Source organism: Oncorhynchus masou, chromosome 28 (assembly GCF_036934945.1).
Source record: "Oncorhynchus masou masou isolate Uvic2021 chromosome 28, UVic_Omas_1.1, whole genome shotgun sequence".
Taxonomy (NCBI): domain Eukaryota; kingdom Metazoa; phylum Chordata; class Actinopteri; order Salmoniformes; family Salmonidae; genus Oncorhynchus; species Oncorhynchus masou.
The window spans coordinates 8162424-8179923 of record NC_088239.1 but is presented as its reverse complement, the minus strand read 5'-3'; the positions used below and the strand labels follow the sequence as shown (position 1 = coordinate 8179923).

Sequence of the window (17500 nt, the reverse complement as noted above, 5' to 3'; positions counted from 1 at the left end):
ATGAAGGAGTCCTTGAGGGCGGAGGTGAGAAGATTTGCCCTGGCAGCACACGGGGCAGGCATTGACGAAAGTGGCAACGTCTTCTCTTATGGTAGGCCACCAGAACTTACGCTGGATGAACTCCAAGGTGCGACCTACGCCCGGATGACAGGTGAGGCGAGAGGAGTGCCCCCACAGAAGGACCTGAGTCCTCACTGCCTTGGGGACAAACAACCGATTGGCAGGGCCTCCTTTAGGGTCCGGTTCGCTAGCTTGAGCACGTCTCACGGTATCCTCAACTTGCCACGAGATCGGAGCCACAATCTTAGCAGCAGGAAGGACAGGCATGTCCGTGTCATCTCGAATGGCAGGAGCGTAGACTCGGGACAGGGCATCCGGTTTGAGATTCTTCGACCCGGGCCGATAGGTGAGGATAAACTGGAATCGATTGAAGAAAAGAGACCATCTAGCTTGTCTAGAGTTCAATCGCTTCGCCTGCTGGATATACTCCAGATTTTTGTGGTCCGTAAGCACTTGAAACGGGTGAGAAGCCCCCTCGAGCCAGTGTCTCCATTCCTTCAATGCCATCTTAACCGCTAGGAGTTCACGATCCCCACATCGTAGTTCCTCTCAGTCGGGGTAAGCCGGTGTGAGAAGAAAGCGCACGGATGAAGCTTCTTGTCTTCACCCCTCTGAGACAGGACAGCTCCAACACCAACCTCTGATGCGTCTACCTCCACCACAAATGGTTCATCCGTAGTCGGTAGTATCAGGATGGGAGCAGAGAGGATGCGCTGCTTGAGTCCTTGGAAGGCCGTCTCAGCTTCTCTTCCCCAAAAAACCTTGCATTGCCACCTTTGGTTAAAGCTGAGAGAGGAGCTGCCACCAAACTGAAGTTCTTGATGAACTTGCGGTAAAAGTTTGTGAAGCCCAGGAAACGCTGAACATCCTTAACGGATTTGGGGGTGGGCCAATCCGCTACCGCCCCTACCTTCCTAGGGTCCATTTGGATTCGACCGGGTTCCACTACAAATCCCAGGAATTGTACTCGGGATGAATGGAATTCACATTTTTCCGGCTTAACGTACAGATGGCTGTCCAGGAGGCGTTTGAGTACTTGTCTGACATGCTTAGTGTGTTCTTGAAGGGAGCTCGAAAAGATGAGGATGTCATCCAAGTAAACGAACACAAATATGTTAAGCATATCCCTAAGCACATCGTTTATGAGCGCTTGGAACACCGCTGGGGCGTTGGTCAGGCCGAAGGGCATCACCAAGTATTCATAGTGACCAGTAGGCGTGTTGAAAGCGGTCTTCCACTCGTCACCAGGTCTGATCCGCACAAGATGGTATGCGTTCCGCAGGTCAAGCTTAGTGAAAACAACTGCTTCCTGGAGCAGCTCGAAGGCTGTGGCCATAAGGGGTAGCGGGTAACGGTTACGGACGGTTATGTCATTGAGTCCCCGGTAGTCGATGCAAGGACGTAACCCACCATCTTTCTTGGCCACAAAGAAAAACCCTGCTCCCGCCGGGGAGGTGGATGGACGCATGAGGCCTGCTTCCAGAGAGTCCTTGATGTAGGTATCCATAGCAGCTCGTTCGGGTGGAGATAGGGAAAAGATCCGACCCCTGGGGGGCAAGTGCCCGGAAACAGGTCGATGGGGCAATCGTAAGATCTATGGGGTGGTAGCATGGTGGCCCTCTGTTTGCTAAACACCAGTTTGAGGTCATGGTAACACTCGGGAACTCGGGTCAGGTCGATGGATTCTAAAGACTCGGGAGTAGAACTCGGGAATTCTGGAAAATACAAGTAGCTTGGCACGTAGGACCCCACTGCTTGATAGTGCCCACAGACCAGTCGATGTGAGGGTTATGACTGTGAAGCCAGGGGTATCCAAGGACGAGAGGGAACTCGGAACAGGAGATCAAATGAAAGTTCATCAATTCCTGGTGTTGTGAAACTGAAAGTCTCAAGGAGGTAGTGACATGAGTGACAAGTCCAGATCCCAAAGGGCTTCCATCCAATGTAGTAACCCTCATGGGGTCACTTAGAAGTTCAGAGGGAACGCCATTCTCCTTCGCCCAGACACCATCCATGAAGTTACCTGCGGCTCCAGAGTCTACCAAGGCTTGAAGGTGAAGCTTATGGTTGTCCCAGGAGAGGGTGACTGGAATGAGCAGACGGGAGTTGGACGGATGGGAGGAGGTTATGTTTCCCGTTACAGTTCCCCCGGTCTGTACGGGACAGAGCGTTTCCCTGGAGCCCGGGACACGTGGAACGGAAATGGCCCGGTTTGCCGCAATATAGACAGCGTCGCTCCCTCATCCGGCGGTCTCTCTCAGCCTGGGAGATGCGTCCAATCTGCATGGGTTCCGGTGGAGCCAGTGATGATAAAGGTGGGGACTCGGAGCTGGGACTGATAGGAGCTAGAGGTCTACGGATGAGTTCTCTCTCTCTCAGACGCTGGTCAATGCGTGAGGCCAACTTGATCAGGGACTCGAGATTGTCCGGTGGTTCCCGAGTGGCCAGTTCATCTTGGATAGTGTCGGAAAGGCCTTTCAGAAAGCACACCGTGAGCGCCTCGTTGTTCCAGCCACTCGCTGCTGCCACCGTGCGGAACTGGATGGCATAGTCCGTCACGCTGCGCCAACCTTGATGGAGAGTCAGGAGCTGTTTGGCTGAGTCAGAACCACTGCTTGGGCCTTGAAACACTCGTTTGAATTCCTCAGCAAAGGCAGAGTAGCTGGCACAGCAGGAACTATGGGCATCCCACACAGCAGTAGCCCAGGCCAGGGCTTTTTCCGACAGCAGGGTGATGATATATGCGATCTTAGACCGGTCGGTGGGAAACGACGAGGGTTGCAGCTCAAAGGAGAGAGAACATTGAGTGAGAAACCCTTTACAAGCACTTGGATCACCTGAGAACCGTTGGGGAGGTGGAAGACGAGGTTCAGCCAGGGGGTTAACTGCCATGGGTACGTGAACTTGAGGTACTGGGACGGGAACTGTTGCCGGGGTAAGTCGATCAGATATTTGCTTAATGGAAGTCAGCATCTCCGACAGAAGATGAGAATGTCTAGCCATTAAGGCCTCTTGCTGAACCAGGGCGGCTTCGTGGCGTTGGACAGTCTCCTGGTGGTGGGACAGCGTGGCAAAAAGGTCCTGGGAACTGGCTGCCTCTGGGTTCATTTTTGGCTCTGTGTTTCTGTCAGGACCCGGTTTCGAACCTGGGTCTCCGGAATGAGAAACAGTCACTTAACCAACTGAGCCACGAATAGACAGCAGAACCCAGAAGATGAGGCAGACACAGCAGTACTTAAGACGGTGAATTTAATAAAGAAAAATCCAAAAATACAAAAATGGCAAATCCAAAAAGGTGGTAGGAAAAACACAAAAGAACTCAAAAGAAACTCACCAAAAATAAACAAAAACAAAAAACAGAATACCACAAGAACGTCACCCGGAATCGACAAGAGCACACAGAACACTAGGGCAGGGTGCTAACATACAAACACAGAGCACAGAACTGAGGGAAACAAAGGGTTTAAATACAATCAGGGGAAACGAGACACAGGTGCAAACAATAATGGGGATCAAGGGAAAAACACAGGGACAAAAAGCACAATGGGGACATCTACTGACAAAAACCCGGAACAACCCTGGCCAAATCCTGACAAGATGGAGTGAAAAGGGGGAGAGAAAGAGAGGGAGAGAAAGAGAGATGGAGGAGAAAGAGAGATGGAGTGAGAAGGGGGAGAGAAAGAGAGAGAGAAAGAGAGGGAGATAAAGAGAGATGGAGGGGAAAGAGAGGGAGAGAAAGAGAGATGGAGTGAGAAGGGGGAGAGAAAGTGGGAGAGAAAGAGAGGGAGAGAAAGAGAGATGGAGTGAGATGGGGGAGAGACCTCTTCACATGTCTCCTGGATCTGACCCTAACCCCTTCACATGTCTCCTGAATCTGATCCTAACCCCTTCACATGTCTCCTGGATCTGACCCTAACCCCTTCACATGTCTCCTGGATCTGACCCTAACCCCTTCACATGTCTCCTGGATCTGACCCTAACCCCTTCACATGTCTCCTGGATCTGACCCTAACCCCTTCACATGTCTCCTGGATCTGACCCTAACCCCTTCACATGTCTCCTGGATCTGACCCTAACCCCTTCACATGTCTCCTGGATCTGACCCTAACCCCTTCACATGTCTCCTGGATCTGACCCTAACCCCTTCACATGTCTCCTGGATCTGACCCTAACCTCTTCACATGTCTCCTGGATCTGACCCTAACCCTTTCACATGTCTCCTGGATCTGACCCTAACCCCTTCACATGTCTCCTGGATCTGACCCTAACCCCTTCACATGTCTCCTGGATCTGACCCTAACCCCTTCACATGTCTCCTGGATCTGACCCTAACCCCTTCACATGTCTCCTGGATCTGACCCTAACTCCTTCACATGTCTCCTGGATCTGACCCTAACCCCTTCACATGTCTCCTGGATCTGACCCTAACCCCTTCACATGTCTCCTGGATCTGACCCTAACCCCTTCACATGTCTCCTGGATCTGACCCTAACCCCTTCACATGTCTCCTAGATCTGACCCTAACCCCTTCACATGTCTCCTGGATCCAGGAGACATGTGAATGAGACAGACTCCTATGAAACAGATACGCAAGCAGATTACTGTTTAATCAGTCACGCCTCATAGGTGAACCAGATGGATACACACACACACAAACATACCTTCCTGACTCGAAAGTGAACCAGGTGGAGTCTCGTCCGTATCTCCTCAGTGAGTTGAGAGGCCACATGACCAGTTTGACACGGGCGTTGTGGATGTCCCACAGGTAGATGTTCTCATGTGTGATCTGCATCGTACACTCCCCATAGATGTCCAGGTTGGGAGTGGGCATCAGGTACACGTTGAAACGCTCTGGAACAAAACACATTTTTTGTTCTGCTTTTATGACCGGATACAGATTTTGAGTCACATGTAAAAAATAAAACATGTCCATTTTACAAACAGAAAATATGTTTGAAATGGCAGAATTACATGGTAGCATTGTTACAACAGTAAGAATTTGACATTTGGATAGAATCTATTCCAGTCCTCATTTTGGCTGTTTTTAAATACTTTTCAAGCTTTTCAGTGGAGAGCGAAGGCTCCAAATCAAATCAAATGTTATTGGTCACATACACATGGTTAGCAGATGTTATTGGTCACATACACATGGTTAGCAGATGTTATTGGTCACATACACATGGTTAGCAGATGTTATTGGTCACATACACATGGTTAGCAGATGTTATTGGTCACATACACATGGTTAGCAGATGTTATTGGTCACATACACATGGTTAGCAGATGTTATTGGTCACATACACATGGTTAGCAGATGTTATTGGTCACATACACATGGTTAGCAGATGTTATTGGTCACATACACAAGGTTAGCAGATGATATTGGTCACATACACATGGTTAGCAGATGTTATTGGTCACATACACATGGTTAGCAGATGTTATTGGTCACATACACATGGTTAGCAGATGTTATTGGTCACATACACATGGTTATCAGATGTTAATGCGAGTTTAGCCAAATGCTTGTGTTTCTAGTTCTGACAGTGCAGTAATATCTAACAATTCCCAATAACTACCCAATACACACAAATCTAACAAGCAATCTAACAATTCCCCAATAACTACCCAATACACACAAATCTAACAAGCAATCTAACAATTCCCCAATAACTACCTAATACACACAAATCTAACAAGCAATCTAACAATTCCCCAACAACTACCTAATACACACAAATCTAACAAGTAATCTAACAATTCCCCAACAACTACCTAATACACACAAATCTAACAAGTAATCTAACAATTCCCCAACAACTACCTAATACACACAAATCTAACAAGTAATCTAACAATTCCCCAACAACTACCTAATACACACAAATCTAACAAGTAATCTACCAATTCCCCAACAACTACCTAATACACACAAATTTAAAGGGGCAAATAAGAATATGTACATATAAATATATGGATGGGCGATGGCCGAGCGGCATAGGCAAAGTGCAATAGATGGTATGAAATACAGTACATACATAATGTAAGATATAAGTAATGTAAGAAATGTAAACAGTTTTTAAAGTGGCATTGTTTAATGTGACTAGGTATCCATGTATTGAAGTGTCCAGTGATTGGTGCTCAATACAGTATATACATGTGATATGAGTAATGTAAGATATGTAGACATTATTAAAATGGCATTTTTTAAAGTGGCATTGTTTAAAGTGACTAGTGATCCATTTATTAAAGTGGTCAGTGATTGGGTCTAAATGTAGGCAGCAGCCTCTCTGAGTTAGTGATGGCTGTTTAGCAGTCTGACGGCCTTGAGATAGAAGCTGTTTTTCAGTCTCTCTGTCCCAGCTTTGATGCACCTGTAATGACCTCGCCTTCTGGATGATAGCGGGGTGAACAGGCAGTGGCTCGGGTGGTTGTTGTCCTTGATGATCTTTTTGGCCTTCCTGTGACATCGGGTTATGTAGGTGTCTTGGAGGGCAGGTAGTTTGCCCCCGGTGATGTGTTGGGCAGACCTCACTACCCTCTGGAGAGCCTTACGGTTGACGGCGGTGCAGTTACCATACCAGACAGTGATACAGGCTGACAGGATGCTCTCGTTTGTGCATCTGTAAAAGTTTGTCATGGTTTTACGTGACAAGCCAAATTTCTTCTGCCTCCTGAGGTTGAGGAGGTGCTGTTGCGCCTTCTTCACCACACTGTCTGTGTGGGTGGACCATTTCAGTTTGTCTGTGATGTCTATGCCGAGGAACTTTCCACCTTCTCCACTGCTGGAGGGGGTGTTCCTTCTGCTGTTTCCTGAAGTCCAAGATTATCTCCTTTGTTTTGTTGACGTTGAGTGAGAGGTTGTTTTCCTGACACCACACTCTGAGTGCCTCACCTCCTCCCTGTAGGCTGTCTTGTCATCGTTAGTAATCAACCCTACAACTGTTGTGTCGTCTGCAACCGGATGATTGAGTTGGAGGCGTGCATGGCCACGCAGTAATGGGTGAACAGGGAGTACAGGAGAGGCTGAGCACGTACACTTGTGGGGCCCCAGTTTTGAGAATCAGCGAGGTGGAGATGTTTCCTACCTTCACCACCTGGGGGCGGCCCGTCAGAAAGTCCAGGACCCAATTGCACAGGGAGGGGTTGAGACCCAGGGCCTTCAGCTTGATGATGAGTTGGAGGGTACTATGGTGTTGAATGCTGAGCTGTAGTTGATGAACAGCATTCTTACATGGGTATTCCTCTTGTCCAGATGGGATAGGGCAGTGTGCGGTGTGATGGTGATTGTGTCATCTGTGGACCTGTTGGGGCGGTATGCAAACCGAAGGGGGTGTAGGGTGGCCGGTGATATGATCCTTGACTAGTCTCTCAAAGCACTTAATGAAGACAGAAGTGAGCGCTACAGGGCGGTAGTCATTTATTTCAGCTATCTTAGGGTTAGGAAATAACTACACTGTTTATATTCAGCCATATTTCCAGACCTCCTTCCATGGTTAAATGCAGTAGTTAAGAGAAAATTCCAGCATCCTGGAGCCTCTTCACTGTTGACGTTGAGACTGGTGTTTTGCGGGTACTATTTAATGAAGCTGCCAGTTGTGGACTTGTGAGCCATCTGTTTCTCAAACTAGACTCTCTAATGTACTTGTCCTCTTGCTCAGTTGTGCACCGGGGCCTCACACTCCTCTATTCTGGTTAGTGCCAGTTTGCGCTGTTCTGTGAAGGGAGTAGTACACAGTGTTGTATGAGATCAGTTTCTTGGCAATTTCTCGCATGGAATAGCCTTCATTTCTCAGAACAAGAATAGACTGACGAGTTTCAGAAGAAAGCTCTGTTTCTGGCCATTTTTAGCCTATAATCAAACCCACAAATGCTGATGCTCCAGAAACTATACTAGTCTAAAGAAGGTCAGTTTTATTGCTTCTTTAATCAGAACGTCAGTTTTCAGCTGTGCTAACATAATTGAAAAAGGGTTTTCTAATTAGCCTTTAAAATTATAAACTTGTATTAGCTAACACAACGTGCCATTGGAACACAGGAGTGATGGTTGCTGATAATGGGCCTCTGTAAACCTATGTAGAAATTCCATAAAAAAATCTGCCATTTCCAGCTACACACTACAGTAGTCATTTACAACATTAACAATGTCGTTAATAAACAAACATGTGCTTTTCTTTAAAAAAAAGAAGGGCATTTCGAAGTTACCCCAAGGTTTTCAACGGTACTGTATAAATCATTGTGGCTGACAGATGGACAGATGGATGGACACAATGAAAGGTCTCATCTGTTTGACAGAAGCCATTAGTGTACTGAGAAGGCTAATACAGTGTCAAAAATGGACTAAATCAACCCAGTATCAGCAGTTTGAGAGTTCGGCTATTGCATACTTCTGGCCCATGAGTCACTGAAATATGTTTCTCTACTTGATCACTAGCATTTGAGTCCATGCTGTTGTACAGCCAACTTAAAATCCAGAATTAGCATTCAAACCACCTTGCATGAAGATGGAATCCATGTACTGAAAGGATAACAAAGACAGCTCCTTGCACAATATTATACTGAACAAAAATATAAACACAACATGTGAAGTGTTGGTCCTGTGTTTCATGAGCTGAAATCCCAAAAATGTTCTAGACGCACAAAAAGCTTATTTCTCTCAAAGTTTTGTTATTGAGCATTTCTCCTTTGTCAAGATAATACCTGACAGGAGTGTCATATCAAGAAGCTGATGAAACAGCATGATCCTTACACAGGTGCACCTTGTACTGGTGACAATAAAAGGCCATCCTAAAATGTGCAGTTTTGTCACCAACACAATGTCACAGATGTCTCAAGTTTTGAGGGAGTGTGAAATTGGCATGCGGACTACAGGAATGTCCATCAGAGCTGTTGCCAGAAAATTGAATGTTGATTTCTCTACCATGAGCCACCTACAACATTTTAGAGAATTTGGCAGTACGTCAAACTGGCCTCACAACCGCAGACCAAGTGTAACCACGATCATCTGAGACCAGCCACCCGGACAGTTGATTAAACTAAGGAGCATTTCTATCCGTAATAAAGCCCTTTTCTGTGGAAAAACTCACTCTGATTGGCTGGACCTGTGGCTGGGCCTAGCTCTCCAGTAGGTGGGCCTAGCTCTCCAGTGGGTGGGCCTGGCTCTCCAGTGGATGGGCCTGGCTCTCCAGTGGGTGGGCCTGGCTCTCCAGTGGGTGGGCCTAGCTCTCCAGTGGGTGGGCCTGGCTCTCCAGTGGGTGGGCCTAGCTCTCCAGTCGGTGGACCTAGCTCTCCAGTGGGTGGGCCTAGCTCTCCAGTGGCTGGGCCTGGCTCTCCAGCGGGTGGGCCTGGCTCTCCAGTGGGTGGGCCTAGCTCTCCATAGGGTGGGCCTGGCTCTCCAGTGGGTGGGCCTAGCTCTCCAGTGGGTGGGCCTGGCTCTCCAGTGGGTGGGCCTAGCTCTCCAGTGGTTGGGCCTGGCTCCCAAGTGGGTGGGCCTGGCTCTCCAGTGGGTGGGCCTAGCTCTCCAGTGGTTGGGCCTAGCTCTCCAGTGGGTGGACCTGGCTCCCAAGTGGGTTGGCGGGTTATGTCCTCCCAAGCCCACACTTAGCTGCACCAACCCTGCCCTGTCATGTGAAATCCATAGATTAGGGACAAATGTATTTAATTTAAATGACTGATTTCCTTATATGAATTGTAACTCTGTAAAATCATTGAAATGGTTGCATGATGCGTTTATATTTTTGTTCAGTATAACTTCATACAAATGATGAAAAAAATAGGAGGCAGTTAAATAGGAGGCAGTTAAAATGTAGTAGTTCTCAACGCAAATGAACGTTATATAACAGACTGACTAAAGACAAAACACTCGTCCTTTACAAGTACTCTATTATCTTCCTCTTTCCTTGAGAGAGAGAGAAGATGAAGGAGGGCGAGAGAGCGCAAGAGAGAGAGCGAGAGAGAAAGAGAGAGAAAGAGAGAGAGCGAGAGAGAAAGAGAGAGGGAGAGGGAGAGAGACAGAGAGAGAGACAAAGAGAGAGAGAGAGAGACAGAGAGTGAGAGACAGAGAGAGAGGGATAGAGACAGGGAGAATGACAGAGAGAGAGACAGAGACAGACAGAGAGAGACAGACAGAGAAAGAGAGAGAGAGAGACAGAGAGAATGAGAGAAAGAGAGAAAGAGAGACAGAGAGAAAGAGAGAGAGAGAGAGAGAGAGAGAGAGAGAGAGAGAGACAGAAGGACGAGCATTGTGAAGGTCAGAGTCCAGTTGTGTTTTAAAGTGTTTTAAATTGAGTCTCAATAGACTTAAAATATGTCCTCCCGTTTCATCTCCTTCGCTTCATCAAAACGGACTCATTACACTATTTTTAGGAGGAGCAAGAAAATGAACTATGATTTGATTAGCGGCCCCAGTAGTTGGGAGATCACTAACTGAAGTCTAACTGCTGAGTGTGGAGCTGCCTACGATATTAGTACACTTCAGTACACCCCCCTCCCCCCCCCCCCCCACACACACACCCCACACACCACATCGATGTTATGACTTAGTGACTTCGGAAAGGATTCAGACCCATTGATTTTGTTCCCACATTTGTTAGTTAAAATTGTCTACACACAATACACCATAATGACATAGCATAATGACATTTTTGCAAAAATATTTGAAATAAAATACAGAAATATCACATTTACAAAAGTATTCAGACCCTTTACTCAGTACTTTGTTGAAGCACCGTTTGCCATGATTACAGCCTCGAGTCTTCTTGGGTATGACGCTACAAGCTTGGCACACCTGTATTTTGGGGAGTTTCTCTCATTCCTCTCTGCAGATACTCTCAAGCTCTGTCAGGTTGGATGGGGAGTGTCTCTGCACAGCTATTTTCAGGTCTCTCCAGAAATGTTCGATAGGGTTCAAGTCTGGGTTCTGGCCGGGCCAATCAAGGACATTCGGAGACTTGTCCTGAAGCCACACCTGCATTGTCTTGGCTGTGTGCTCAGGGTCATTGTCCTGTTGGAAGGTGAACCTTCACCCCAGTCTGAGGTCTTGAGCGCTCTGGAGCAGGTTTCATTAAGGATCTCTCTGTACCTTACTCCGTTCTTCTTTCCCTCGATCCTGACTCATCTCCCAGTCCCTGCTGCTGAAAAACATCCCTACAGCATGATGCTGCCACCACCATGCTTCACCGTAGGGATGGTGCCAGGTTTTCTCCATACTTGATGCTTTGCATTCAAGTTCAATCTTGGTTTCATCAGACCAAAGAATCTGGTTTCTCATGGTCTGAGAATCCTTTAGGTGCCTTTTGGCAAACTCCAAGCGAGCTGTCATGTGCTTTTTTCTGAGGAGTGGCTTCCGTTTGGACACTCTACCATAAAGGCCTAATTGGTGGAGTGCTGAAGAGCTGCTTGTCCTTCTGGAAGGTTCTCCCATCTCCACAGAGAAAATCTAGAGCTCTGTCACAGTGACCATAGAGTTCTTAGTCACCTCCCTGACCATGCCCTTCTCCCCCGATTGCTCAGTTTGTCCGGGCGGCCAGCTGTAGGAAGAATCTTGGTGGTTCCAAACCTCTTCCATTGATGGAGGCCACTGTGTTCTTGGGGACCTTCAATGCTGTAAAAAACGTTTTGGTACCCTTCCCCAGATCTGTGCCTTGACACAATACTGTCTCAGAGCTCTACGGACAATTACTTTGACCTCATGGCTTGGTTTTTACTCAGACATGCACTGTCAACTGTGGGCCTTATATAGACAGGTGTGTGCCTTTCCAAATCACGTCCAATAAATTGAATTTAGCACAGGTGGACTCCAATCAAGTTCTAGAAACATCTCAAGGATGATCAATGGTATCAGGTATGCACCTGAGCTCATTTTTTTGAGTCTCATCTCAACCGTTCTGAATACTTATGTAAATTAGATATTTCATCTTTTGCTTTGTCACTGCGGGGTATTGTGTGTCGAATGATGAGGATGTTTTTTAAAATTAATTTTAGAAAAAGGTTGTAACGTAACAACATGTGGAAAAAGTCAAGGGGTTGGAATACTTTTCCGAATGTACTGTAATTCAATATTTCCTTTTACATAGAAGCCGCGAGAGGGAAGATAAAGGTTAGTACTATTCATTGAACAAGATGGGCTGTTCAGATTCCTCACATTAAAAGATGGATTCGTATAAATAAACAAGAAACGAGGGCAGAGCACAAAGTTATGAGAGCAGTAAGACGATATTAGTGGAATCAAAAGGAAATCTTGGCCCAGATTATTTTCAGTTACACTCCCTCTTTACCGTTCAGTTACACTCCCTCTTTACCGTTCAGTTACACTCCCTCTTTACCGTTCAGTTACACTCCCTCTTTACCGTTCAGTTACACTCCCTCTTTACACTTCAGTTACACTCCCTCTTTACACTTCAGTTACACTCCCTCTTTACCGTTCAGTTACACTCCCTCTTTACCGTTCAGTTACACTCCCTCTTTACACTTCAGTTACACTCCCTCTTTACACTTCAGTTACACTCCCTCTTTACACTTCAGTTACACTCCCTCTTTACACTTCAGTTACACTCCCTCTTTACACTTCAGTTACACTCCCTCTAAACCGTTCAGTTACACTCCCTCTTTACCGTTCAGTTACACTCCCTCTTTACACTTCAGTTACACTCCCTCTTTACACTTCAGTTACACTCCCTCTTTACACTTCAGTTACACTCCCTCTTTACACTTCAGTTACACTCCCTCTTTACACTTCAGTTACACTCCCTCTAAACCGTTCAGTTACACTCCCTCTAAACCAGGGGTGTCAAAGTCAAATGGACGGAGGGCCAAATAAAAAATTTAGCTACAAGCCGAGGGCCGGACTGTTCGAATGTTCATTGAAAAATTTTTAAATGACGCATATAGTCTAGTGAACCTAATTGAACCTACTGAAAACCTAACAAATATATTCCAATATGATCAGATAAATAAAGCAATATTTTCTTATGGCTCTGTCAGTAATCTTTAATTTTCAACAGACACAAAAGACAAATTTCCTTTATATAAAAATCCCCATAACATGAACATTAAATGAAAGAAACCGGTATTCAAGGCACCATCAGTAGCCTATATTTTCTATTTTAGCAAAAGTGGGCTAAATTTACTTCAAAGAAAAAAACAATAATAGCAATTTTCTATCATCCACTCAACTGAAATATTTTTAAAATATAATTGGATTGAAATACAATAAAATAAAGTGCAAAAATCTATTAATCAAAAACAACACTTTGTTTAAGGAGAAGTAACATGCAGTGAAAACAAATATTAAACTTTAACTTTTAAACTTGAACTGAGTAAAAACTCTAAATATGTGATTGCAGAAATGCCTTGAACTGGCGGTGATTCAAACCTTTGGCTCTGATAAAGTTAACTGTGCGCGTGATGATGCTCATTACATGCTCCATTTTCAAGGCTTTACCGCACAACGCTTCCTGGTGTATGATACAATGATAAGCTGTCAGCTCACCTGTCGCGTTTTCCTCTTGCATCTTTTCCCGTATCTTCGCCACCAGTCCGCTCCCCCTCCGTAAATGGCCGGGCTGATTTAGCGATCTCTTCTGCCAAAATAAAACTGGCCTTGACAGCAGCCTGGCCTTGTGATTTGGCTTTTTTGAACAGAGCCTGTCGAGATTTGAGGCCTCGTTTTAATTCCTCTGCCTTTTGTAGCCTTTGTTCCATGTCCATATTCTTGTTTTTGTCCGCGTGTTTCGTTTCATAATGTCGTCTCAGATTATACTCTTTCAGTACCGCCACACTTTCTCCACACAGAAGACACACAGGTTTTCCAGCTACCTCCGTGAACATATACTCCGACTCCCACCTTGTTTGAAACCCCGGTTCTCAGTGTCCACCTTCCGTTTTGCCATTTTTGATGGGTATCTGAAAGTTAATTTTACTGTGATGCTGACGACTGCTGTGCCAATAAATATTGAAATGAAGCAGCCTACTGCTCGGTGCGTCACCGTTGCATTGTGGGAAATGTAGTATTGGTGCGTGTAAAAGATCTGCGGGCTGCCGGCTTGCTGCGGTCTGCGGGCCGGTTCTAATAATAAATCAAGATCATCCCAGGGGCCGTAAAAAACCTTCTCGCGGGCCGGATGTGGCCCGCGGGCCTTGACTCTGACATATGTGCTCTAAACCGTTCAGTTACACTCCCTCTTTACCGTTCAGTTACACTCCCTCTTTACACTTCAGTTAAACTCCCTCTAAACCGTTCAGTTACACTCCCTCTTTACACTTCAGTTACACTCCCTCTAAACCGTTCAGTTACACTCCCTCTTTACCGTTCAGTTACACTCCCTCTAAACCGTTCAGTTACACTCCCTCTAAACCGTTCAGTTACACTCCCTCTTTACACTTCAGTTACACTCCCTCTTTACAATTCAGTTACACTCCCTCTAAACCGTTCAGTTACACTCCCTCTTTACCGTTCAGTTACACTCCCTCTTTACACTTCAGTTACACTCCCTCTTTACCGTTCAGTTACACTCCCTCTTTACCGTTCAGTTACACTCCCTCTTTACCGTTCAGTTACACTCCCTCTTTACACTTCAGTTACACTCCCTCTTTACCATTCAGTTACACTCCCTCTAAACCGTTCATTTACACTCCCTCTAAACCGTTCAGTTACACTCCCTCTAAACCGTTCATTTACACTCCCTCTTTACCGTTCAGTTACACTCCCTCTAAACCGTTCAGTTACACTCCCTCTTTACACTTCAGTTACACTCCCTCTTTACCGTTCAGTTACACTCCCTCTTTACACTTCAGTTACACTCCCTCTTTACCGTTCAGTTACACTCCCTCTTTACCGTTCAGTTACACTCCCTCTTTACCGTTCAGTTACACTCCCTCTAAACCGTTCAGTTACACTCCCTCTTTACCGTTCAGTTACACTCCCTCTTTACCGTTCAGTTACACTCCCTCTTTACACTTCAGTTACACTCCCTCTTTACCGTTCAGTTACACTCCCTCTTTACACTTCAGTTACACTCCCTCTTTACACTTCAGTTACACTCCCTCTTTACCGTTCAGTTACACTCCCTCTTTACACTTCAGTTACACTCCCTCTTTACCGTTCAGTTACACTCCCTCTTTACCGTTCAGTTACACTCCCTCTAAACCGTTCAGTTACACTCCCTCTAAACCGTTCAGTTACACTCCCTCTTTACCGTTCAGTTACACTCCCTCTTTACACTTCAGTTACACTCCCTCTTTACACTTCAGTTACACTCCCTCTTTACACTTCAGTTACACTCCCTCTTTACCGTTCAGTTACACTCCCTCTTTACCGTTCAGTTACACTCCCTCTTTACCGTTCAGTTACACTCCCTCTTTACCGTTCAGTTACACTCCCTCTTTACCGTTCAGTTACACTCCCTCTTTACACTTCAGTTACACTCCCTCTTTACCATTCAGTTACACTCCCTCTTTACACTTCAGTTACACTCCCTCTTTACACTTCAGTTACACTCCCTCTTTACACTTCAGTTACACTCCCTCTTTACCGTTCAGTTACACTCCCTCTTTACCGTTCAGTTACACTCCATCTAAACCGTTCAGTTACACTCCCTCTAAACCGTTCAGTTACACTCCCTCTTTACCGTTCAGTTACACTCCTTCTTTACCGTTCAGTTACACTCCCTCTTTACCATTCAGTTACACTCCCTCTTTACCGTTCAGTTACACTCCCTCTTTACACTTCAGTTACACTCCCTCTTTACCATTCAGTTACACTCCCTCTTTACCGTTCAGTTACACTCCCTCTTTACCGTTCAGTTACACTCCCTCTAAACCGTTCAGTTACACTCCCTCTAAACCGTTCAGTTACACTCCCTCTAAACCGTTCAGTTACACTCCCTCTTTACCGTTCAGTTACACTCCCTCTAAACCGTTCAGTTACACTCCCTCTTTACCGTTCAGTTACACTCCCTCTAAACCGTTCAGTTACACTCCCTCTAAACCGTTCAGTTACACTCCCTCTTTACCGTTCAGTTACACTCCCTCTTTACCGTTCAGTTACACTCCCTCTAAACCGTTCAGTTACACTCCCTCTAAACCGTTCAGTTACACTCCCTCTAAACCGTTCAGTTACACTCCCTCTTTACCGTTCAGTTACACTCCCTCTTTACCGTTCAGTTACACTCCCTCTAAACCGTTCAGTTACACTCCCTCTTTACCGTTCAGTTACACTCCCTCTTTACCGTTCAGTTACACTCCCTCTAAACAGTTCAGTTACACTCCCTCTAAACCGTTCAGTTACACTCCCTCTTTACCGTTCAGTTACACTCCCTCTAAACCGTTCAGTTACACTCCCTCTAAACCATTCAGTTACACTCCCTCTAAACCGTTCAGTTACACTCCCTCTTTACCGTTCAGTTACACTCCCTCTTTACCGTTCAGTTACACTCCCTCTAAACCATTCAGTTACACTCCCTCTTTACCGTTCAGTTACACTCCCTCTAAACCGTTCAGTTATACTCCCTCTTTACCGTTCAGTTACACTCCCTCTAAACCGTTCAGTTACACTCCCTCTAAACCATTCAGTTACACTCCCTCTAAACCGTTCAGTTAAACTCCCTCTAAACCGTTCAGTTACACTCCCTCTAAACCGTTCAGTTACACTCCCTCTTTACCGTTCAGTTACACTCCCTCTAAACCGTTCAGTTACACTCCCTCTTTACCATTCAGTTACACTCCCTCTAAACCGTTCAGTTACACTCCCTCTTTACCGTTCAGTTACACTCCCTCTTTACACTTCAGTTACACTCCCTCTTTACCGTTCAGTTACACTCCCTCTAAACCGTTCAGTTACACTCCCTCTAAACCGTTCAGTTACACTCCCTCTTTACCGTTCAGTTACACTCCCTCTAAACCATTCAGTTACACTCCCTCTAAACCGTTCAGTTACACTCCCTCTAAACCGTTCAGTTACACTCCCTCTTTACCGTTCAGTTACACTCCCTCTTTACCGTTCAGTTACACTCCCTCTAAACCGTTCAGTTACACTCCCTCTAAACCGTTCAGTTACACTCCCTCTTTACCGTTCAGTTACACTCCCTCTAAACCGTTCAGTTACACTCCCTCTAAACCATTCAGTTACACTCCCTCTAAACCGTTCAGTTACACTCCCTCTTTACCGTTCAGTTACACTCCCTCTTTACCGTTCAGTTACACTCCCTCTTTACCGTTCAGTTACACTCCCTCTAAACCGTTCAGTTACACTCCCTCTAAACCATTCAGTTACACTCCCTCTAAACCGTTCAGTTACACTCCCTCTAAACCGTTCAGTTACACTCCCTCTAAACCGTTCAGTTACACACCCTCTTTACCGTTCAGTTACACTCCCTCTTTACCGTTCATTTACACTCCCTCTAAACCATTCATTTACACTCCCTCTAAACCGTTCAGTTACACT

General features: G+C 45.9%; 1 protein-coding gene across 1 annotated transcript in view; it reads right to left on the bottom strand.

The window, feature by feature from the left end:
• The window catches only part of LOC135518501 (docking protein 6-like), a 140320-nt gene that overhangs the window by 31152 nt on the left and 91668 nt on the right, over positions 1-17500 (bottom strand). Inside the window, exon 5 of the mRNA XM_064943674.1 lies at positions 4722-4911. Within this exon, the coding sequence (XP_064799746.1) occupies positions 4722-4911 (190 nt within the window). The remainder of the gene's footprint in view (positions 1-4721; positions 4912-17500) is intronic.